The 24,927-nt window shown below is 40.2% G+C and overlaps 1 protein-coding gene across 3 annotated transcripts; it reads right to left on the bottom strand.

Annotated features, from left to right (window-relative positions):
• Positions 1-1,398: 1,398 nt before the first annotated feature.
• Positions 1,399-24,717, bottom strand: LOC136385762 (charged multivesicular body protein 1B2). Of its 3 annotated transcripts, XM_066356971.1 has the most exons (9): positions 24,527-24,708; positions 18,628-18,828; positions 17,863-17,927; positions 11,236-11,382; positions 10,798-10,866; positions 10,605-10,712; positions 6,501-6,544; positions 2,698-2,770; positions 1,399-2,295 (listed from the first exon to the last, which is right to left on the bottom strand). In XM_066356971.1, exons 2-9 carry the CDS (start codon positions 18,716-18,718, stop codon positions 2,251-2,253), a joined length of 642 nt encoding a protein of 213 aa, XP_066213068.1. In that variant the 5' UTR covers positions 18,719-18,828; positions 24,527-24,708; the 3' UTR covers positions 1,399-2,250. The 3 variants fall into 3 exon arrangements, with proteins under 3 accessions (XP_066213068.1, XP_066213070.1, XP_066213069.1); XM_066356973.1 differs by lacking the exon at positions 18,628-18,828 and having other exon boundaries at positions 17,863-17,960; positions 24,527-24,717; XM_066356972.1 differs by lacking the exon at positions 2,698-2,770 and having other exon boundaries at positions 24,527-24,712.
• Between the last annotated feature and the right edge of the window lie 210 nt (positions 24,718-24,927).

The following is a 24,927-nucleotide window of genomic DNA, read 5'->3' on the forward strand; positions in this document are numbered from 1 at the left end:
TAGATAACTTTATTTCACAGATCTTTTAGTAATAATCTTTTCTATGCCTCCCCAGGGTGTTCCAATATAAACAAACTTACCCTTTAAGTAGAAAGGACAAAGCATTAATTATAAACAAAATGGAAGATTACCACGTTGAGTTCAAACCATATAGTTAAGTACCAATAAAGTTAAATAGGTTTAACTAAAACTTAGCAAAAGAATAACTTCTCATTTCATTAACTAGTAAAAATAATCTTCATTTATGCACACTCTCATTTCTAATAGAAAACATATATGAATAGTGAATACTTAGCAAAAAGGTCTCCATAATTGCACTTTGAATGCCTTCATGACTTAACAATAGAAAGACTTTCTGAACAGATCTGTTCTTCAACAGAACTAAGTGAAATATTAAAATTCTTTCATGGATCCATCATGTAGTAAGTAATGAAAAACACCTTACTTAACTTGGATTAGTGACACAGTAGCTAAAAATCTAACTTGGTCACTTCTCCACATTTGAGACTATTACAACAGAAAACTGCAGGTATTTGCTAATTTTATTTGTATAAAACAGAGCTATCCTGGGGGAGATGGAAAGTTGTAGCATTGGCCATCAAATGCTTTTCCCCAAAGATCCAGGCCTTTCAGAGTCTAGTCTTCTTTTGACCTTAGGACATTTCTGTGTATCCACCCCTTATGTGTACACCCAACTTCAACTTCATTCGATTGGTCAGGAAGTTATTCACATGGCTAGGAAAAACATTTTATTCTAACATTTATTCCTACTTCATTTCTTCCAGTTACTAAAGAGTTTTGCTTAAAAGGACAAACACATTTAACCAGGGCTTATAATAGTTGTAACTTGAGTTGATTTAATTTTGTTTTGTTATTTTTCTTGGCTGTTTTAAAAATGTAAGCTAAGATTTTCAAAAAGCAATCAACAATCCTAAGATAAATGCAAATGATATTGAGGCCATGTAAATTAACCTTGTAAAATATGGTATACTATGGGTAAAATAGCAACCAGAGAATCATTTAAAATGTGTTTCTATTTCACTTGAAAGTATGAAAGGTTCGCTTTCACTGAATCTTAACAACAGTGAAATTTAGCAAGAAAAAAATATAAAAACCGAGCAGACCTTAATGTCTTTAATTCAACATTGTAGATTTTTTTCTAGTTAAAGTGAAAAATTATCAATTGTTATTTTTTTTAATTTCAGGAATTCATACAATAGTCATTAAATTACTGGCTAAACATTCCAATAACAATCTAAATTAATAAACTGATAAACACAAAATCAAAGTCAACTGTATTTGCGCTTGAACAGCAAAAACAAACACAAAAATAGCATTGCCCATCCTACGATACTAAATGAGGTGTTTTTGGCTATGTAAGCACGTTAAGTCAACATATTTTCTATGGTTTTATTTTTATGCATCATATGTGAATGCAGAAATTTAAAACAACTTTGAATTAAAAAGAAACCAAAAACGTTATGCTATGCTTTCTTCTGTAGTACTTTATCACTAAATTTTTTTATGCTATTTTTTTTTTTTGTATTTTTCTGAAGCTGGAAACGGGGAGAGACAGTCAGACAGACTCCCGCATGCGCCCGACCGGGATCCAACCGGCACGCCCACCAGGGGGCGACGCTCTGCCCACCAGGAGCGATGCTCTGCCCCTCCGGGGCGTCGCTCTGTTGCAACCAGAGCCACTCTAGCACCTGGGGCAGAGGCCAAGGAGCCATCCCCAGTGCCCGGGCCATCTTTTGCTCCAATGGAGCCTTGGCTGCGGGAGGGGAAGAGAGAGACAGAGAGGAAGGAGAGGGGGAGGGGTGGAGAAGCAGATGGGTGCTTCTCCTGTGTGCCCTGGCCGGGAATTGAACCCGGGACTTCTACACGCCAGGCCGACGCTCTACCACTGAGCCAACCAGCCAGGGCTTTATGCTATTTTTGAGGAAGATTTTTCATATATAACAAGGTAATGCTAGCTTGGTCAAAGTCAACTGCAAAAAAATAATGTCCCTCACATTTTTCCATATAATATACAAAACTATAAAATCTGTCAAAGTGGAAACTCTCTGGAATTTCCTAAATTATTGGAAAGTACAGCATGGCAAAAAAAAAAAGCATTATATATAAATAGTGTTTAAGCATTCTGTAATATATGGTGCTCTTAATGTGAATGGAGTGCAACTTTATCCATATATACACATGAAGCACTTCAGAAGCAGGTGAAGTAAAGAAAAACACCAGTTCTCTGAACTACACTTGATCACGCAGACGAGCAAGTCTCTGCGATAGTTCATCCTGAAGAGAGAAAAGTTTAAAAGTCAGAAGGCTGTGACAAACATAAATCACTAATATTTCAAATAGCTCATATTTTAAATAAGATTAAAATATCATCTCAAAAATTCACACAAAAACCAACATTAAGAATTTCTGTTTTTAAACATTTCTAAATAAATGGAGAACTAAATAAAGTGAAAGCTATGAAGGGAAGCAACTTCAATCTTTAAATGAAAAGTGCACGCAAATAGCAAAGATCCAGCATTGCGGAGTAAAGGCTAATCACAGTTTGCTAATGTATGATGTCATATTATATCAGAAAAAAGGTATACATACATTTACTTATAAATATAAATATACACATAATACATATTTCATTCATACATCAATTTCATACCAATCAAGATAAAATACAACTTCTACCTGTTCCGTGGAAGCAACACTGGTGCCAACAGACCCTGACTGACCCTGTGGTAGTTCCATATTGAGATCAAGTCTAGAATTTTAAAATAATTAGCATAAATGAATGTTAATATTGGCATTTTCCTCCTTATGTAATTCTAAAAGTGATAAAATAGGGTATCTGAAACCTGTATAATATGTTAACTAGTGTCACCTTAATAAATTCAATAAAGAATAGACTTATTGCAAATTTGAATACTGTACCTAGCATTTTACCTTAATTTAAATAAAAATAAAACTGGTTAATTTTTATAAATGTAAATAGAAAGGCTAATAAAAGACAGGAAAATGATCAGGTCATCCGAACAAAAGACCAAAATAAAAATCATACAATATATTCAATTTATTGGACGTTACTATGTGACTCCTACTAGAAAGTAAAATTAATATGCCCAAAAAAGATAAAATAGGTTAAATAAATGTAGCCTCAGGATCCATATCTAACATTTGAGTTAACTTCAAGTTCAGTGTGAATAGCTCCCCTTAGCAAGAATCATTACTTGCCTTCACCCATACAAATGAAGTTTAGAAAAATTAAGTTCACTTGCCCAAGATTTCACCTTAGTGATAAATAGGATTTGAACCCAGGATTTCCTACCTCCAAGGCCTGTGATTTTAATCTACATTGTTAACTCTTCCTTGAAGATATAAACTAGCCTTTCTGCCTATATCTAGACCAGTGTATGCCAACATCAGTTTGAAAATAGTATGGGGAACACAGTAATTTTAAAAGCATTAGGAGAGTGAGACCAGGCGGTGGTGCACTAGAGCATACACCTGGAATGCTGAGGACCCAGGTTTGAAACCCCAATGTCACTGGCTTGAGCGTGGGCTCACCAGCTTGAGTGTGGGATCACTGATATGATACCATGATCACTGACTTGAGTCTAAAGGTCACTGGCTTGAGTGAGGGGTTATTGATATGGCTGCAGCACCCCCTCCCATCAAGGCACAAATGAGAAAGCAACCAATGAACAACTAATGTGCCCCAACTACAAGTTGATGCTTCTTATCTCTTACTCCCTGTCTGTTCCTCCATCTCACTCTCCCTCTATCTCTCTCTCTCTCTATCTCCCTCTATCAAAAAAAAAAAGTCATTAGGAGAGCGCTGGCCAGTTGGCTCTGTGGTAGAGCGTTGCCCAGAGTGTGGAAGTCTCAGGTTCGATTCCTGGTCAGAGCACATAGGAGAAGCGCCCACCTGCTTCTCTACCCTTCCCCCTCTCTTTTCTCTCTCTCTCTTCCCCTCCTGCAGCCAAGGCTCCATGGGAGCAAATTTGGCCCGGGTGCTGAGGATGGCTGCATGGCCTCCGCCTCAGGAGCTAGAATGGCTCTTGTTGCAACAGAGCAACACCCCAGATGGGCAGAGCATCACCCTCTGGTGGGCATGCTGGGTGGATCCCGGTCGGGCACATGCGGGAGTCTGTCTCTCTGCCTCCCCGCTTCTCACTTCAGAAAAATACAAAAATAAATAAATAAATAAGGCCCTGGCAGGTTGGCTCAGTGGTAGAGCGTCGGCCTGGCGTGCAGAAGTCCCGGGTTCAATTCCCGGCCAGGGCACACAGGGGAAGCGCCCATCTGCTTCTCCACCCCTCCCCCTCTCCTTCCTCTCTGTCTCTCTCTTCCCCTCCCGCAGCCAAGGCTCCATTGGAGCAAAGATGGCCCGGGCACTGGGGATGGCTCCTTGGCCTCTGCCTCAGGCGCTGTAGTGGCTCTGGTCGCAACAGAGCGACGCCCCGGAGGGGCAGAGCATCGCCCCCTGGTGGGCGTGCTGGTTGGATCCCGGTCGGGCGCATGCGGGAGTCTGTCTGACTGTCTCTCCCCGTTTCCAGCTTCAGGAAACAATAAAAAATAAAAATAAATAAATAAATAAATAAAAGTCGTTTAGAGAGTCTATCAACACATGGTTATTTAAAAGGTAAAGATATGTTATAGAAATATTTGTTGAAGGTATCACAAACTCAAACAGAATTTATATACTTAAACATCTTTAAGGATGGACATCAGTGATTTGTACATCAGTAATTCTGTTTCTACTGCTCTAATCACCATCCATTATTGACATATCTAATTCCTCTCTACTTTGACCCCCAACCTTACTCCCGCAGGAATATTCGGCAATTTCTGGATGCATTTTTGTCTGTCACAGTGGGGTGGGGATACTACTGGTATCTTATGGGTAGAGGTACTGCTAAATACCCTACAGTGCACAGGACAGTCCCCAGGATTATGTAGCGCAAAATCTCAATAGTGTTGAGGTTGAGAAATGCTGTTCTAATTCTTCTCAAAAATGTATCTACTGGACTTGATTTCCACTGAGGGTCAGCAAGGTTGCAATGTGACAATATTCATTTTATAAGACCTCTTTTGCAGTATTATCAAGCCTTGAATTCTTATTTAGCCTTTGGTAGGAACAGAAACAAGTCCTTAGCCTCATATTACTAAAATGGAGTCTTCCAACATACAAGGGGCTTAGTCTCTTAACTGCTTAACAAAAGTCACCTTTCTTGCTCTCCTCCCTGTTGGTACGTGGGCTACATCAGGAAACTAACAAAGCAAAACACTGTACAACCTAACCACTAGCCCTGTTTTCAAATAATGCAAACCTGATTTATTAACCTGGGTTTTAATTCACTATTGACATGTTAGTTATCTAAACAGCTGATAAACTGAACTGCTCGTTTAGAACACTATTCATCAACTCTATTTTCTAGGTGCCTTCAATTCTTCTCTTTCCAGGAGAAAAGCAGAAGAATATATAAACCCTATTTCAATCTATTACTCTACCTTGGAGGACAAATTATAAAACTTTAGTATCATCAAATTTTAATCTTTGATTTTGAAAAAAAGTTTCTATTCTTTACCTACAATGGTCTCTTGAACTAAACAGTATATAAGGGAATACTGATAATAAAAAGACTTCTGCAGCACAGATGTTGTCATGGACAAGTGATTCCCCTTAAATGTGAAGGGCCTGAAATAAGTAGCCCACTAACAGTTACTCTATTTCTAATAGCAGTATCACTAAGGGTGTCAATTATTTACTTAAAAATATATATATGAACTTCTGCAATGATGCAATGCTATCATCTTTTAAAATCCTTGGACACTGCACATATCAATCAGTTTGTAGGACTCAAACTTAACACTTAGTGGCCTAATCACAGCATAATTCTTTTGGAAGATATTTTCTACACAAGGAATCCAAAAAATTTCTATATGCTGTATTTCAGTGGTTTTAAACCACGGTTCTGCCAGAAATTTCATGCCAGTCCGTGAAAGAGTTAACCACCCTGTTAGGGTATGAAGGTTATAGCCTCTATAATCATCAGGTCTATAATCCTCATACCCCAACAGGGCGGTTAACTCTTTTGCAACCAGCAGGAAATTTGTGGCGGACCAGCCCTGATCCATGGACCAGCAGTTGAAAACCACTGCTATATTTGATGTATAGAGATGGTACTGAGAAAAGGTTTAAACACCTCTGCCTCTCTCAATTACTTTCCTCCATTTCTTATCACAAACTAAATGAATTTCTCACCAGAGATTTTTAAGCAGTATGGTCTGAACAAAGTCACATTTTTATGACCACGGCAAAGAGCTAGATGATATTTCAAAGGCGCTTCCAATACTAACTTTTAGGGTCAAGAACCTAACTCTGAGTATTGGTGGTAAAGACAAATATTTTTATCCACATAATTTTAGGACCACATAAATTTAGGACATATTAAATCAAGATTATCTAAAACCCCTGAATAACTTCTTACCCAGCTTCATCTGCCATTTCTTGAAGCAGCATGTCCACTTGGTTCTAGAATAAGAATATGATAATTTATATTTTAATGACAATTTTTTGGGGGTGGTTCCTGTTCCTGATTTTGCTTTAAAAGGGGGAAACTGGTCTTCAAATTAAAAAAAAAAAAAAAAAAAAAAAAAAAACTCTTAAAATATTTTTTTTTACCACCAGAGGGAGCTGAATTATTTCAAAAAGATTTATTTCTCAATGTTAAATAATAAAGCCTTAAACTATAAGGTTATGTTAAAAATATTAGCAGTGATATTCACATGTAATTTGAAATCTGGGTAATGTACCTCTCATTAACAAAGTGAACTAACTTATAAAGCTCTTTCTTAACCCACTTTGCTTGTATTTAAAGTGAAATAGATTTGAATTTTATATTAATCATATTCTTCTTTCTGCTAGTTGATACAAATTTCATATTATTACTCTTTAAAAATAGTATACAGGATAGTTCTCTGGAAACAGAGCCTGATGAACCAAAATAACTCTTGTTTTTAACTAAGTTATTTCATTTCACCTATATGTAAAATCTAATAAACCGATTAAACTGACAAACAACAGAAATAGCGACATGAGCACATGGAACAGACTGACAGCTGTCAGAGGGAAGGGGACTGAGGTGCTGGAAGATGGAAGGTGAAGGGATTAAGCAAAGGAAAAAGAATATATAAAAACATGCACAAATAGACAACAGTGTAGTGCTACCCAGGGGGAAAGAGCAGTGGGGATAGGTGGAAAGGGGGTGAAAATGGGGCAAAAGGGACTTTGCTTGGACCAATGGGCACATGGTACAGTGTGCACATGCTTTATTGAAACCCTGAGGTTGCCGCTTGAGTGCGGGCTCACCAGCTTGAGCAAGGCTCACCAGCTGGAGCGCAGGGTAACTGGCTTGAGCAAGGGGTCACTCGGCCTGCTGTAGCCCCCTGGTCAAGGCACATGTGAGAAAGCAATCAATGAACAAGTAAGGTGCTGCAAAGAAGAATTGATGCTTCTCATCTCTCCCTTCCTGCCTATTTGTCCCTATCTGTCCCACTCTCTGACTCTGTAAAAAATATATATACACACACACACACACTAAAAACTATTTTTTTTTTTAAAAAAAACTATTTTTGACATACTGATGGGAGTTCTAAGATGTAGTCCAGTTCTACCATTAACAAGGTGTATGATTTTAAGTAACTCACTAATCTTGCTGTTGGGCCTTAGTTAATCTGGTTCTCTTTCATTCACTTTTATAATATTTCCAAAATGTAGGAAACGGTCAATTATAGATGGAATACTCATGTGCATTTACATTTTGTTATTTTATATCTCAAATAGCATTATTTGTGTTTTTAAATTTTACTTAACATTATACTATACATACTATTCTGCAACTTGCTTTTCTTATTCAACCTTGTAAGATCTAATTATGTTGAGATCTATTCATATTCACTCCTGGATGATACTACAGTACAGAAATTCACTCCATTTTATTTATCCATTAATTTCTAGAAATTTAGACTTTTACCCCTAGTTTCTTTGATTGGAGAGACAATGATGCAATGAACATTCTCACGGGCAAGTACCACTGCATACACATAGGAGTTTCTTTGTATATAAATTTGAAAGTAAAAGTACTGGATTACAAGTTACATGCATTTTCATATACTCTGATTGAGTCAACAAATATTAATTCAGCATCTACTTTAAGCCAGATATCATCTGAAGTGCTAGGAATGCATCAATGACAAAAATGATAAAAGAAATACAACCCTGCCTTCTTTAAGCTTATATTCTAGTGTGCACACGTGAAGGGAGGGCAAATAAAAATTCTGAAAAAGTATATGGTGTATCAGAAGGTGGTTAAGTCCCATGAAGAAGAATAAAGCAGGGAGGTAGGGAGTACAGGGAATGGTGGGTATGCAGTCAATGTCTTTCTAAGCTGCGTGGTCAGGAAGACCTCAGTGAGAAAATGGTATCTGAACAAAAAACTAGAGGAGGCAGGGAGCAGGCAATGAAGGTATCAGCTGGATGGAGGACGAACAGCCAAAGGAACTTCAAGAGGAACAACTGTGTAGTTGGTGTGTTTGAGAATTAACCCTTTGAGTAGCATGAACGTTCTTGTACGTCCTCGTGCCTCCTGACCATCCAGAGTATGATCATACATGTGGAAGGCAACATTAAAAAAAGCCAAATGTATGTTCTTTTTGTTTCCATAAATTGGTTATCAAATAAACATGATTTTAAGTGAATAAAACTGTAGCTGGGACTATTTTCATTTTTTGAAAAAAAAAACTCACCCCAACGGGACAGTGAATATGAAAAAATCTCACTACTCAGAGGGTTAACAAGGAGGCCCATGCCCAAGTGGAGTGCTAAGCAGCCACAGGACATAAGGAAAAGAAAAGCAGGGAGGGGCCGATCCCATAGGGCATTACAGGTTACTGTCAAGAATTCGGTTTTTATTTTGAGGGAGATGTGCAGCTATTAGAGGATTTTGAGCAGAAAAGTAGCACCATCTGACATGTTTAACAGGATGACTCTGCCGCTAGGTTAAAAACAAGACTGTAGACATTATCAAATTGGTTTTCCAGAGTGGATATGCTGATTTAAATTCTAACTGCTCATTAGTAGGGTATGAAAATTTGGGCAACTAAATGTGTTCAAGCAGATCCTTCTCCATTGCTGTTTTGAGTTTTGGTTGAGTTTTTAAGAAGAATGTTTTGTATATATTTGACTCTTAAAAAACAAACAAACAAAAAAAAACCTGAAACAGAAGGTGTTCAGCAACTGTTGGATGAATGAATCTCAAGAGATTTTAGGGCTAAAAGGCATCACTGAATCCAAACTCTACAATTTACAGCTAAATATTCAGAGGTCCAGGGTAGTAAACATCTCCAAAGTTAATTAGTTGTAGAGTGGAAATTAAAAAACCAAGTGTCCTGACTTAAAGTCATTTTTCCGATTCACTTGTGTTTCTTAAATCTGGCTGATCATATAATCATCTGGGGAACACCTAAGGTGCTTGAATAAGAATCAGAAATCCCAAGACAATACTTCTCAAACCCGGTACATAAAAAATCACCAAAGAATCTTGTTAAAGATTCAATATGTCTGTGAATGGGGTCTGAATTTCCACATTCTTAATGAACTTTCAGAGGATACAAATGTCCTTGATTCCTAAACCATATTTTGGGGATCAAGGCTCTATAGAAGGTATAAAATTAATGGCTAAATATATAGGCTCATTATAAGACATACACATGAATTCCTTCTTTCTTTACTCTAAAACCTAAATATAAGCTGGTTATATCTTATTATTTATCTTTTTGTGAAGAGTCACCTATATTAAAATATTGATGGATGGTTACAGATTTTTCATAACCTAGTCTGTAAATTATATTTTCTCCATATCAGCATCCAAAGCTGTAGTAATGAGTTCTTTGTTCATTTGATTAACCATGTGATAGGTACTGGGGTCCAAGAGAATAGTGATAATGAGAGAAATTTTCCATGTGAATTTTTAAATTTCATAAAACTTTGTTTCTGGCTTGTGTCATGTACAAACTATTTTCAAAGTTTCATTTTCTCTGTAGCACATCTCTAAGTTGCAGGTTTAGAAAACATCTTGGTTTTCTGAGAAATAATTGATTTTTTTAATTTAATATTGATTCACCTGTGACTTCTGCATAGATAACACAACCTAAAGAGTACAGAGGAAGCCAAAAGATATTTGCAATGAGATGAATTAGCTGAGGCTTAGGACAATACGCAATACCCACTGGCTTAATGAGCCCCTAGTGCAATGTCTTTATCCATATAGAACACTGGTACCCAAGCAGAACCAAGTTCCAGTCTCTCTAGACACATGACCAAGTATAAGCCTTAGAACTTCAAAATAAGATAGGAAAAGGCACCTTCCAACATGTCCCCAGAAATCCAGGGACAGAGCATAACTTCCTAATTGCATTTTGGGGATACCCCATGTGTACTTCACATTCAAGAGATGATTCTGACTCACAAAACCATTATATTTTGAAGTTGGCTAATTTTAAAAAGTTATTCTAAGTAAAGAAACTATCCTTACTTGTGGTGTTGTCAGAGTTGTGGTGCTACTCATCGTGTCTTCCATTTGTTGTGTCTGAACATCCAGTGTTTCAAACTGGTGTTCAAATTTGTCCATTAAGGCCGAAATCTGTCAAAGAAGATATGGTCTTAAGAAATACTTAGTGAAAAAATGCTATCTGAACAACAAAACAAGATTTTTTTTTTTTTTTTACCTTTTCAAGGTTCATACTCCTTAATGTAGCATCCATAGACTTAACTACACCTGCCATGGACTTGGTTACCTATTGGGAGTATTAAAACAAAGTAAGAGCATGCTATAAGTAATCTCAAAATTTAGGCAGTCTCTTAAATATAATACTTACAAATCAACTTATAAAATCTGTCCACCCTTTCCATATGTAAAAATACAATATGCACTTCTGGTCTTTGACTCTCCATTGGAAGATAATTCACAGACCTTAGCTTAAAAGTCACTGTCAAAATCATTTTCTGCACTAAATACTTTGACTGTACTTCTCATGTCCATAAAGGCCTTGCCCAAAGCGCATCCTGTAGCACTTTGCAATGGACTTAGATTTCTGACAACCCCTACTACTCTCATTACACTTAAATCAAGGATTCCTACTGTTCATACATATTTTAAGCCCCACCTTGCCCATTGTCACTGCAGTTTGAACTCTGGCTGCCACCGCGTCAACCCTAGCGCTCATTCTCAAGAAATTAATTGCTTGGTTCTTCTGGCGGATTGCATTTTCAGCATGTATTCTTGCAACTTCTGTATTGCCTTTCTGAATGGCCTGTTTAAAACACAGCAAAAGTAAAGAGTGGTGAAGACAAATAGCAAAAATAAGTATCAGCAGAAATGGGGAGCAAAAGAAATCTTAAAAGGAGGAAAACAACCCCAAGTTAATCTATTTTTAATATTTAAAAGCTTTTATAATTAGTTTTTAAGGAAATAAAATGAAAATTTAGTTCTTTAATTTTAAAATTATATTTTTGAAAATTCCCCATAATCCATCACTGAGCCATTATCAGTGTTAATATTTTAGTGCATAGTATTCTCAGCACATACACTTATTTATTACAATATAAATTTATTACAAAGCAAATGCAGGAGAGCGGCAAGAAGGCGATGGAGTAGGTGGACATACCAACTTCCACCTCCCAGAACCAAAGTGGATTACAACTTAATTTTAAGAACCATCATCTGGAAAAACCAGCTTTGAACTAAACTAAGAGGACTCTTCAACCAAGGAACACTGAGGAAGCCACGTTGAGACTGGTAGGGAAAGTGGAAATGTGGATAGAGAGGGCTGCCCAGCTCCCCAGAGTGAACAGCAGCTTGAAGAGACTCACGTGGTGGGAAGAGAGTTTAGCAGAGAGGGGAGAGCCTTGGGCCCCAGGAACAAAGCCCCAGCCTGCATCCCCACAGCCTAGAGGAGGCGTATGGACAGTGTTTAGCTGGAAACAAGTCAGGATACTGTTTGTGAGAAAGAGACAGTTTTCTCAGTCCCAGGTTCTCCTTAAAGGGACCACACAGAAAATCTGTCTCACAACCACTCACCTAGGGCTCTGGAGGATGGGAAGAGAGGAGAAGACCAGAGTAGCAGGAAGAGAGTATAATCTAGGAGGCACAGGGAGAAACACTTTGAGAAACAGCCACCCTAACTCCTGGGCTGAGTCACTCCCCAAATCTGAAGTCAATATTTCCCCTGGAACCAGCAATACCAGCAAAGGGAAGCAGGACACCAGCCAAACAAGCTCTCCTGTGGCATTCAGAGCAGAGCCACTTAGAAGAAGGGAGCTATCAGGACTACAGTATGCAGTGTTAGGGTCTGACCTGCAGCACCCCCACCCACACTGCTGAAGGCTTGCTGGAGGGCGGGAGGCAGTGGGACGCACAAAAGCGGTCTGGCCTGGTTGTAGGCCGCCTGCAACCCTGCCTGCAGGATAAAGGAAGGAGGCCTGGAACAAGCGGAATCTTCCGCTGAGCAAGGGTGTGCAACCTCACCTGACCTGTGAAACCAAGGCTTGCGGCCCTATGCACGATCCAGTTCCACTAGCAGGGGCAGGGCGAAAGCCCAGGAAAAGGTGGAGATCCAGAGCTAAGCGCACGCCCGCAGCCCCACCCGGCCCACGGAGCCAAGGCTAGCACAGGAGAGGGGCGGAAGCCCGGGAACAGGCCTAAACATGCAGTTGAGCAAATGTGCTCACCCCTGCCCTTGGTGCTGAGGCTTATGGCCTGTGCACAGTGCGCAACCCCACCTGCAGGGTTGGGGCGACGGGTGAGACCAGCTGAGGCTTGTAGAGCCAGGCATGTGAACACAGCCCCTTCCTTGGAGGAGAGATGGAAACTCCAGGAACAGCCGCAGCAGGGTGGCCCAGGCAACACCCATACCCGAACGCCATAGGAAGCGGCAGAGGGGGTGACAGGGCTGTAGACACCCCATACTTAGGGAACACAGAGGCAACACCCCTCCGCCGCGCTTTCCTCTCTGTCTCTCTCTTCCCCTCCCGCAGCCGAGGCTCCATTGGAGCAAAGATGGCCCGGGCGCTGGGGATGGCTCCTTGGCCTCTGCCCCAGGCGCTAGAGTGGCTCTGGTCGCGGCAGAGCGACGCCCCGGAGGGGCAGAGCGTCGCCCCTGGTGGGCGTGCCGGGTGGATCCCGGTGGGGCACATGCGGGAGTCTGTCTGACTGTCTCTCCCTGTTTCCAGCTTCAGAAAAATGAAAAAAAAAAAAAAAAGCTTTGGTACATATATACTATGAAATACTACTCAGCCATAAGAAATGATGACATCGGATCATTTACAACAACATGGATGGACCTTGATAACATTATACTGAGTGAAATAAGTAAATCAGAAAAAACTAAGAACTATATGATTGCATACATAGATGGGACATGAAAATGACACTCAGAGACATGGACAAGAGTGTGGTGGTTACAGGGGTGGGAGAGGAAAAAGAGGGAGGGGTGGGGAGGAGGGGAGGGGCACAAAGAAAACCAGATAGAAGGTGACGGAAGACAGTTTGACTTTGGGTGATGGGTATGCAACATAATCAAATGTCAAATAACCTGGAGATGTTTTCTCTGAACATATGTACCCTGAGTTATCAATGTCACCCCATTAAAATTAATAAAAAATAACATAAAAAAAGTAAATGCATAAAGCACACTATTTTCTCACCTAATTAAAAAAATAGTTTTAAGTCAAATATATAACTACATCATCATTTCTAAAGGCTAGTAGTATGAATGTGCCACTAACCAGGGGCTTTCTTATCACTGGTACAAAACTACAGAGAGTACATAAAATGGCTTTAGATGTTACACAAACAAGAACCTTCACTTGAATTATGTAATTATATAAATGTATTATTTGAAATGGATATAACTAACATAGATTCATGCTTTTCTTGCTATAATAGCTTTGGCCAGGGAAAACTTAAAAGTCACTTTAGAAGATATTAAATAGCTCAGATGGACCTCCAATAAAGCAAAACACACAAGTTATAGACGTGACAGATACTTGAGAATGTTCATCAGCTGAGATCCCTCAATGCCAGGAATTAGGTTTGTCTCCAATTCTTCAATAATATAAAGAGCAATGTAATAAAAGTACTATGGTATGCAACCTCACTGCACTTTCTAAGTAATTTTCCTAGGTGACATCCATCACTACACATAGTTACAATTTTTTTCTTGTAATAGAGTTATTATTGACTATAGTCACCATGTTGTACATTATATCCACAGGACTTACAGGGGGTCCTCAGGCTCTAACAGTTTCAAGTTTATGACTCTTACTCCCATGAAGAGGAGCCATCTGCGGAGGGCCTCATTCAGCTGGAAAAGCAGCTGAATGAAGAGAAAGAAATAGAGACCCCAGAACCCAAGAGATTTACTACCAAGGGTTTGGTTTGGCAGAAGGATTTTCTATGATAGAGGATGGGTTGGCAAAATTTCAGGCTGAGGACCCCAGCGATGACAGATTTAGTAAGGTCTACAGAGCTGTTATGCATGCCTTACAATGCTAAAGGCAGACTTTGGAAGAGAAGTCATCAACCTTCCAGACTAGCCTGGAGCAATTCTTTAAGAAGGTAGAGAGGCCTGCAACAGATCTGGTACCCTCTACACCAGCTCCTTCTCGAGATGAAACGTCTGTAGCACAGGTAGAATCATCTCCAGCGTCTCCTGAATGTTCCTTAGGCAACCCTGATTCACCTGACTCAGTATCTCCAGCACCTTCTGCAGGTTCTCCTGACTCTCCAGCTTCCTCCTCCCAATAGGTCACTCTCTCTCACCTTGCAACACTCCTTCCAGGGTGCAAGTCAACCACAGGAATAAAAATATGGAAATTTTTACACTCATTTTTTGTCACTTTTTTTCTGTTACTACAGTACAGTACAGTGTACAGTACATTATACTTATGTCCTTTTTCTGTGGCTTAGTTGTGTTTTTACATTCTAGATTATGATTGTAAAACAGTGTTAGGATAGGTAAGTGACATAGGCTAGGGTGTGTTTCAACTCACACTACAATTGGGTTACGTCACTGTCATAGGAATGGAACTGTGTTGTAACCTAAGGACCTTCTATATTTATTTTCTAATTAGAGGTTTATAACTTTTGACCACATTCACATATTTCTTTCTTTTTCAATTTTTTCCTTTTTTTTCCAAGTGAGAGAAGGGGAGATAGAGAGACAGATCCCCGCATGCACCCTGACCAGGTTCCACCCAGCAACCCCCGTCTAGAGCCACTACACTGCCAATCTGGGGCCATGGTATCAACCGAGATATTTTTTTCCCCCAAAGTGAGAAGTGGGTTGAGAGGCAGAGAGACAGACTCCCGCATGCGCCTGAACAGGATCCACCTGGCACGTCCACCATGGGGCAATGCTCTGCCCATCTGGGGTGTTGCTCCGTTGTGGTCGGAGCAATTCTAGTGCCCCAACCAACTTGCTCCAATGGAGCCTTGGCTGTGGGAGGAAAAGAGAAAGATAAACATAAAAGAGAGGGGGAATGGTGGAGAAGCAGGTGGGCAATTCTCCTGTTTGTCCTGGCCAGGAATTGAACCCAGGACTTCCACACGCTGGGCTGATGCTCTACTGCTGAGCCAGCCAGCCAGGGCCGCAACCAAGCTATTTTTTAACACCTGATGGGGAGGCACCACAAAGTCATCCTCAGCACCTAGGGCACTCAATTCAATAGAGCCAAGGCTGCAGGAGGGGGAGAGAAAGAGAGAGAAAGGGGAGGAGGAAGAGTGGAGAAACATATGAGCACTTCTCCTGTGTGCCCTGATCGGGAATTGAATCTGGGACTTCCATACGCCGGGCTGACGCTCTACCACTGAGCCAGCTGGCCAGGGCCTCAATTTCACCCATTTCACTCATTCCCCATACCCGTCCTCTGGACACTACCAATCTGTTCTCTTTATCTATGAGTTGTTTTATTTTTATTATTTTTATTAATTTTATTTATGCATTTTAAAGGAGAAAGAGAGAGAAGGGGAGGAGGAGAGGAAGCATCAACTCTCATATGTGCCTTGACCAGGCAAGCCCAGGATTTCAAACCGGCGGCCTTAGTGTTCCAGCTCAAGGCTTATCCACTGCACCACCACAGTTCAGTTGTTTGTTTGTTTTTTTAATTCCACATAAGTAAGATCATATGTATTTGCCTCTCTTTGTTTGACTTACTTCATTTAGCATAATGCCCTAAAGGTCTATCCATGCTATTGCAAATGGCAGGATTACTTTCTTTTTTATGTCTTATTGTTGATTTTGCTTTGATCCCTTTAGCGTAATACATCACAGCCATGAGTACAACTATACACTGATTCTGTTAACACTACTAGCAAATACAGAAACACAATATACATTAATACTGTGTACTATCTAAATATAAAACTTCAAAGACTATAGAACTTAAAATGAGCCAAAATATGAAATATTATTCTTACATATAGGCTTTACAATGTTGTAAGGTGCCAAAAGCTACAGAATTAATATTAATATTTTAGGAAGCTTAGAGAACATTTTGTTGATTTGGGCCGGGTGTACAGAAAGGTATTGTGGATGACCTCTATGTACTTGTGTGATTAGCATAAAACCAATATGACCAATGGCATTTTGTTGTAAATGCAGAAGATGAAGGAGACTTGGATTCTCTGACCTTCCTCCATACCTATGGGGGAAGGGTGAATAGCTAGCCAGGTATAGGAATAAAAAGACTAAATTGGCCCTGGCCGGTTGGCACAGCGGTAGAGCGTTGGCCTGGCGTGCGGGGGACCCGGGTTCGATTCCCGGCCAGGGCACATAGGAGAAGCACCCATTTGCTTCTCCACCCCCCCCCTTCCTCTCTGTCTCTCTCTTCCCCTCCCGCAGCCGAGGCTCCATTGGAGCAAAGATGGCCCGGGCGCTGGGGATGGCTCCTTGGCCTCTGCCCCAGGCGCTGGAGTGGCTCTGGTCGCGGCAGAGCGACCCCCCTGGAGGAGCAGAGCATAGCCCCCTGGGCGTCAGAGCGTCGCCCCTGGTGGGCGTGCCAGGTGGATCCCGGTTGGGCGCATGCGGGAGTCTGTCTGACTGTCTCTCCCCGTTTCCAGCTTCAGAAAAATAAAAAAAAATAAAAAAAAAAGATTAAATTAAAATCTTTTCCTGTACTGATGAACCATTTATAGGCATTTGTCCCTATGGAAACTACCCCTCCCCTCCTGAAAGCATGTAGTTAATATATGTATCTCTAAACAAAAGGTATAAATTTATGCCATGATGTCAGGTTTTCTCCCCTCTCATGTATAATTAAGAGTATATAAACAGCCCCTGAACTGTTTTTGGGGTCTGCACAATTTGAGTCTGTTGCCCTGTGTCAGCCATATGCGGCCAACATATTTAATAAATTTCCTCCTTTAATAAAACTTTCCAAAAACTTATTTGGACTATGTGCCTCTACAAACACCTGCGGAATTGTGGAATTAGGTACTTTACAACAACACATCTAAGTAAGAATGGTTTGGACAACAAACCAAAGGGTAGTCTTTAGATGTAGGTAACAGAACAGTTATACTCTATATATGAGCCATAATTGAACATATAAGTAGTAATAAACAAAAAGGAGCCATTATTAACTATGTCTGATAATAATTTACCTTAATATATTTAGTTTAGAATGCTAAAGCCAGTAATCTTTCTCCAATGTAAAATAAACTGAAACATCCATAAGTAATAGTGCTCATAACACAAGTTTAAAAAAAGTTAAACTTATTAAAAATAGCTTACCTTTTTAATCTTGGCCTTTTCAGCCTTTTCTTCTTTATCACATTTCTTGGCATTCCTATTAAGGTCTTTTGCAGCAAATTTCAAGTTAAATAGATGTTCAGTAAATATAAGTTAAGGCTATTCAAAAAGTCATTTCCCAATATAACTACATGCAAGCAAGATGTTAAATTTATAAAACTTGTCAGATAAGATTATACTATTTAAGCCAACTATTCATAAGGTATTTGAGAAAACAAAAATTTTTACCTATTTCATAATTTTTAGTTTAAAAGTGCCATTAAATGAACAGCAAGAAATAGTTATTAAAAACATCAACTTTAGGTCCTGGCCAGTTGGCTCAGCGGTAGAGCGTCGGCCTGGCATGCGGGGGACCCGGGTTTGATTCCCGGCCAGGGCACATAGGAGAGGTGCCCATTTGCTTCTCCACCCCTCCCCCTTCTTCCTCTCTGTCTCTCTCTTCCCCTCCCACAGCGAAGGCTCCATTGGAGCAGGGATGGCCCGGCGGGCGCTGGGGATGGCTCCTTGGCCTCTGCCCCAGGTACTAGAGTGGCTCTGGTCTCGGCAGAGCGATGCCCCAGAGGGGCAGAGCATCGCCCCCTGGTGGGCAGAGCCTCGCCCCTGGTGGGCGGGCCGGATGGATCCCGGGTCGGGCGCATGCAGGAGTCTGTCTGACTGTCTCTCCCCGTTTCCAACTTCGGAGAAATACAAAAAAAAAAAAAAAAAAAAAAAAAACCAAAAAAAAAAACACATCAACTTTAGCCTGACCAGGTGGAGGCACAGAGGATAGAGCATCAGCTTGGGATGCTGAGGACCCAGGTTCCAAATTCCGAGGTTGCTGGCTTGAGCACGAGCTCATCTGGCTTGAGTGCAGGGTTGACAGCTTGAGTGTGGGATCACAGACATGACACCATGGGTTGCCGGCTTCAGCCCAAGGTCACTGGCTTGAGCAAGGGGTCACTGGCACAACTGGAGGCCCCAGTCAAGGCACATATAAGAAAGCAATCAATGACCAACTAAAGAGCCACAACTGGAGTTAATGCTTTTCATATCTCTCCCTTCCTTTCTGCCCTTGTCTGTTCCTCTCTCTCTCTCATAAAAAACAAAAACAAACCCCGGTTTGAAACCCTGGGCTTGCCTGGTCAAGGCACATATGGGAGTTGATGCTTCCAGCTCCTCCCCCTTCTCTCTCTCCTCTCTCTCTCCCTCTCTGTCTCTCTCTCCTCTCTAAAAAAAAAAAAAAAATCCTTAACCTGAAGAAAAAGGTATATCAAAAATATATAGCAAACAGCCTGACCAGGCGGTGGCACAGTGGATAAGAGTGTTGGACTGGGACACAGAGGACCCAGGTTTAAAACCCCGACATCACGGGCTTAAGCATGGGTTCATCTGGTATGAGCAAGGCTCACAAGCTTGAGCCCAAGGTCACTGTCTTGAGCAAGGGGTCACTCGGTCTGCTGTAGTCCTCATGGTCAAGGCACATATGAGAAAGCAATCACTGAACAACTAAGGTGCCACAACAAAGAATTGAGGCTTCTCATCTCTCTCTGTTCCTGTCTGTCTGTCCCTATTGATCCCTCTCTCTCTCTGTCTCTCACAAACACACACACACACACACACACACACACACACACACACACAGAACATATAAAAATATATAGCAAACATCATCTTTAATAGTGAAGAGATAGAATTCCTTTTAAAATCAGTAAAAAGAAAATCCTGCTATAGCTTTTTATTAAATAAGGCATTTTGCTAGAGTTCCAGCAAGCATGATAAGAAATCAAAGGTATACAAATTACACTGGAAATCATCAAAGCATAATTATTTTCAGATGGTACAAATGTCTACATAGAAAAGTCAAAGTACATATATTCTTCAACCCAGAAATCCCACTCCTTGGTATAAACCTTAGAAAAATTGTCCCCAGTGGACACAGGAAATATGTTCAAGAATGATTACAGCAGTATTGTTTGTAATGACAGAAAAAAATGGAATGAACGTAAATACTCATAACAGAATGGATAAATTGTGGGATAGTCCAACATTACAACAAAATAACTTTACAGAAGTAAAATAAAAATGGCACAATGAATGAATCCCAAGCATAAACTCAAATTAAAAAAATGGCACTATGATACCACACATATAAAGCTGGAAAATATGCAAGACATATCTATATCTTTACAATGTACATGTGTGTGGTAAAATACAAAGAAATGCAATAAAATGAAAAATACGAACGTTTAAACAGTAGTTGCCTTTGGTAGAGGAAGAAAGGAGATGAATTGGTAATGTTTTATTTCTTATGCCTGATGATAGGTAACTAGTATTTTATTGTTTTTTATACATTTGGGGGGATGATAATTAAAGTTACATGACTTTTATATGAAATTTATTTCAAATAGAAGGTTTGATGAGGAATTTATAGATATTATGAAATGGTACCTATGAATTTTAAAAAGGGTTGTTTGAAAATTAAAAGGAAAAAATCCCAATACCATGTATCAAGTAATACTAATATTATTATACACATCCACATTAAAAAGTAAAAGTACACATTTTTCAACCCAGCAGTCCCACTCCTTGGTATATACCCTAAAAAAAAATTGTACCTTTCATTTTTGTAAATTTTGGGGGGGTGAGGATTAAAGTTACATTTTTGTACAAATTTCATCTGAAATAAAAGGTTAGATCAGGGACTGGAAAATGGTAAATACAGTCAATAAGTGTTAGCTATTATGTATGACTTCCACAGACCATTCAAAGTGCCTGTCATAGCACCCTAACACTTAGCAAATATTTGTGGGGAGAAAAATACATTCATTTCAATTTTGCCTCAAAAAACAAAAAGTCTATAGCTACCATGAGTTAATATCTTTAAATTTTAAATATGAGGTTTGTTTGAAAATTGAAAGGAAAAAAACCCAAAGCATGTATTAAATAATACTAGTATAAGAACAACACTGTTAGGAATGTGTAGCAATATTATAATTTGGATAAGCTGAACCTATTTGTGCTTGATATAAATATAATATAAAATAACTGCACCCAAAGAATGTTTTCACATTCTGTTCCTAAACTCTTAAGTATACAGGCAAATCTTAGAGATACTGCAGACTTGGTTCTAGACCACCACAATAAAGTATGTATCACAATAAAGCAAATTATCATCTTTTTTGCTGCTAGAGGGTTTTTGCCTTGAATTAAAAAAAAAAATAAAACACATCTGCGAAGTGCAGTAAAGCGAAGCACAATGAAACGAGGTATGCCTCTACTCTGTGGAAACACAATGTGAAGTTCACAGTTATCAGTAGCTACCTTGCCTGTATTCCTGCCGGGGTCCCACCCCGGAGGGGAATCCAGGGGTCCCACAGAAATGGACAGCGTCGGCACAAAACGAGTGAGAGAGCTGAATTATTTTAGTTCATCTGCCAGGCATCTCTGCCAATGGCTAGAACAACTTTATTTTTAAACACTCAGTTACAATTACATGTTATGCAGAACACAATGATTAGTAGTTATTTTTGCTTCAATATGGGTAAATATTCCAGGCAACGGTTAGTACATTTCTATAAGCTATAAATCAGGTGGTAAGCCATTCTACGTACAGTTATACAATAACTTGAGTACCAACAATATTGACACAAGCTTCTAAAAGGTCAGTATTGATTAATAACTCTACCTAATGACCTATTGTGTACTAAAATTGTACTTGTCTACTATATTCATATACTAATTAAGTTCTAACTTTATTTTTCTCAGAGTGTTCCACTACCTGAAGGTCAGGTATGTAAGAGGAAGGAAAAGTTTTTCTATTCTTCTATTATATGAAAAGGCTAGGGAGGTAAAGTAATGGATTAGGTGAAGGCTGAAAGGTGCCTTTGTGTATAGCTACTGTTTCCTACTTATTCATAAGTCACAATCTATTTTTCCCTAATATGATTTATTGGAAGGAGTTTTCCCACAGACTTAGCCCCTTTTCGGGGATTAGTGAGCCTCCTATGTCTACAAGTCTAGGTAAGGGGGTATATAGGCTTTTCTGTGGAACTCACACCCTCTGTCTCATTTCCAGAGAAATTACTGCAAATGTGCAGGGAAAGCATGGAGCTATCATCCCTGTGCCATAAATGATAGCACACACCCCCCAGAAAAAGGGGGGGGAGAAACACAAAATTAATTCAAGAAGTTAAAGGTGGAAGTATCTTTGCACCTCTTCTTTGCTGTGACTGTGTCAACCAGCAGCTGTTGATTTTCTTTGCTGTGACTATGTCAACCAGCAGCTGTTGATCGGCTTCCGACATATTCTCATGGTACTTTATATATCACGATATGTATTTTTCCATGTCTGATTCTTCAACTAGATTATGGACACCTGGAGAATAAGAATGAGTCCAAATCATCCTTATAAGTCTAAAGCAGTACCTAACGGAAGTACTGTACGCAATAGCTTTAAGTAAATGAAGAGTAGAAAAGTGTTTTTGCAGTATGGTAAAAAGCACCACTGATACTAGGCAAGCGGACTAAATTACCCATTTAAGTTTACAACTTAAGTTTATATTGTACTAAGGCAATGCTGTTTATGTTATTAGGGTTCCACATAGGAATTCATTCATAAAAAAAAGGGCTCTGCTGCTACAAAAGTAAAGTGAGATTTGCTCTAATCTACCATAAATTCGGTGTTTTAACTGTCCAAACACAGAAGTCACAATTAAACATGCTCATTCAAATGTGAATACATTTAATATGCTTATATACTCTAACAATGAGATTTTTGCATTACATATAGGTAACAAATAAATGTTCCTGAAGTTTCAGTTCAAGTTACTATTTATGGAAGACAGGTCTGACTCAGTATGTCATTTTCCCCCTCCAGACTACAAGGAAGAGGTCTAGAATCTACAAAGTGGAACCAAGAGAATTAATCATTGACATACTGTATGAGTCAAGTTAAACCTCCTCACTTCTTCTGACAGACTGAAGGGTAGTTAATAGTTTATTTTTAAGATATTAAACTATTGATAGTAGTGCTATTAATTTTAATTCTGGCCAGGCATACATAATTTTCAGCGAAAAAAAATAGTAACTAATTATCTTGTTATTGGAAATCACATAGGTAGGGTAGGCTTAGGTAGAAGAAAATTAATTTGCATTATTAGTGTAGAAAAAGGCAATTTTAGAGCTACTACCTCAAATCTTTCCAAAAGTTCTAAGGAAAGAGATAGCACTTAGTACTCTATTTGTTAATTCTTAACAGCACATTCAATACTTTACGATTTCGTATGCCTATCTCGTTTTATTTTCATACCAGCTTTATAAGGTTGGCAGGTCAGTTAGTATGTTTATAGATGAGTAACCTTTCCCTGCAGAGGCTGATTCATCGTAACTCAAATGTTTCTTAGAGGTGAAACTGGGATTAGAAATTGACTTCCTGACTCATAATCCAGTAGTCTTTCATTTATGATGCTGCTTTAAAAAAAAATCATCTACATGGCTACACTTTCATAAATTATATCTTTTAAACTGGAGTGATAACTGGGCCTATTAGTTATCAATGCTGTTCATAAAATGACATATTTTTGCACATCAATGTGTGTTTTATGTGCCCTGACCAGGGATCGAACCAGTAACCTCTGCATATCGGGACAATGCTCTAACCAATGGATCTATCTGGCCAAGGTAACACCTCTTCTTCACATTTTATTCTTGTTTTTATCTTGGGCCGATAACAGTATGTGTTATCAATATTCCCAGTATGGCTTATATAATTTAATTCTCTGACCAAAACTTTTTATGTATTTCAGACTTACAAACTAATTAAGGCAAAGCGCTTTAAAATGAGCTGTGAAACAAACACTATGTAACCCACACTCTGTCATTTTTGCCATTTTGCCAAGTTTCATTCAATGGCAAGATACCAGGTCCCTCTATTTTCTATACTGCCGACTACTGGGAAAAAAGGAGGAATTACAGCAGACATGGAAAATCTGTGATGGCATTCCAGTTGCGAAAAGCAAATCGCATCCTTCTTCAATTCAGGGTCTTATACAGGTTGGTTCCTAACCCCGTCCTCACTGCTTAAGTGGGAACATAGGTTCAATTGATAATTTTTATACCTTTAGGTGACGATCTAAGTATCCTCGTGCGCTAAATCGAATTATTAACACACAAGCAATCAAGTGACTTTGGAGGGCTGATAATAAGCGCTTTGTCTTACCAGCCACCTCCATGGGAGAAAAGCGTAAAAGTGCCCAGAAGCTACTGCACTCAAAACCTAGACTTCCGCTTCAAACCTCCGTCAGAGTCCTGCCGCCTGTGTCCGCGCCACAGCCCCCGATCTATTTATTGCTCAAGGTGAATCAAGTCACTGAAAGGACAGGTGACAGCAGCCCTCAACAAGGGCGGCTTCATGCCCAAGAATCTTTTCCAACCAGCCCCGCGAGTCCGGCTCTCCCCAAAGAAGTCCCAAGTCTCCCGATTCTAGGATGGCGGCGGCTCCCAGAAAACGATACCCCTCAACAAACCAAGCAAGCTGCCAGTGCTCAGAGGTGGGCGACGTGTCCTCGGCCCCACACAGCTGGACCTCAAGATCGCCACCACCCTTCCCGCCCCAGCCCAGCTGCCGTCCCTAAGCCCCAGCAGCACCTTTGCACACGGGAAAGGATACTCTCCATAGTCGACATGGTCCCACGACTTTTCCTGGGGGGCGACAGCCCAGCTTTGAAGTGAGGAAGCTCCGATTGCAGTCCCACTCCCCAGCTGCCACAGGCACGGGCTGATGCCTCGTTCAGTTTATGCTCCCACTTCCTGTCTCTGCGTGAGGCCGGCTGGGAAGCGGAGCTGTCCGCTCCCCGGGGGCGGGGCTGGGACGACGCCAACATGGCTGCCACGGGCTGAGGCGGCTGGCGCGGGCTGTCGTCGCCAGGGGGCGTGTGAGCGCCAGGGCCCGAGGTTGCGCCAGGGCCCGAGGTTACGCCCCGCCCCCTTATATACTTGAGCCTAAGCGCGCGCTTAACGTCCTCCTCAGCCAGTCTACCTAGTTCGGTGCGCGTCCCGCGTCCTGCCTCC

Source organism: Saccopteryx leptura, chromosome X (assembly GCF_036850995.1).
Source record: "Saccopteryx leptura isolate mSacLep1 chromosome X, mSacLep1_pri_phased_curated, whole genome shotgun sequence".
NCBI lineage: Eukaryota > Metazoa > Chordata > Mammalia > Chiroptera > Emballonuridae > Saccopteryx > Saccopteryx leptura.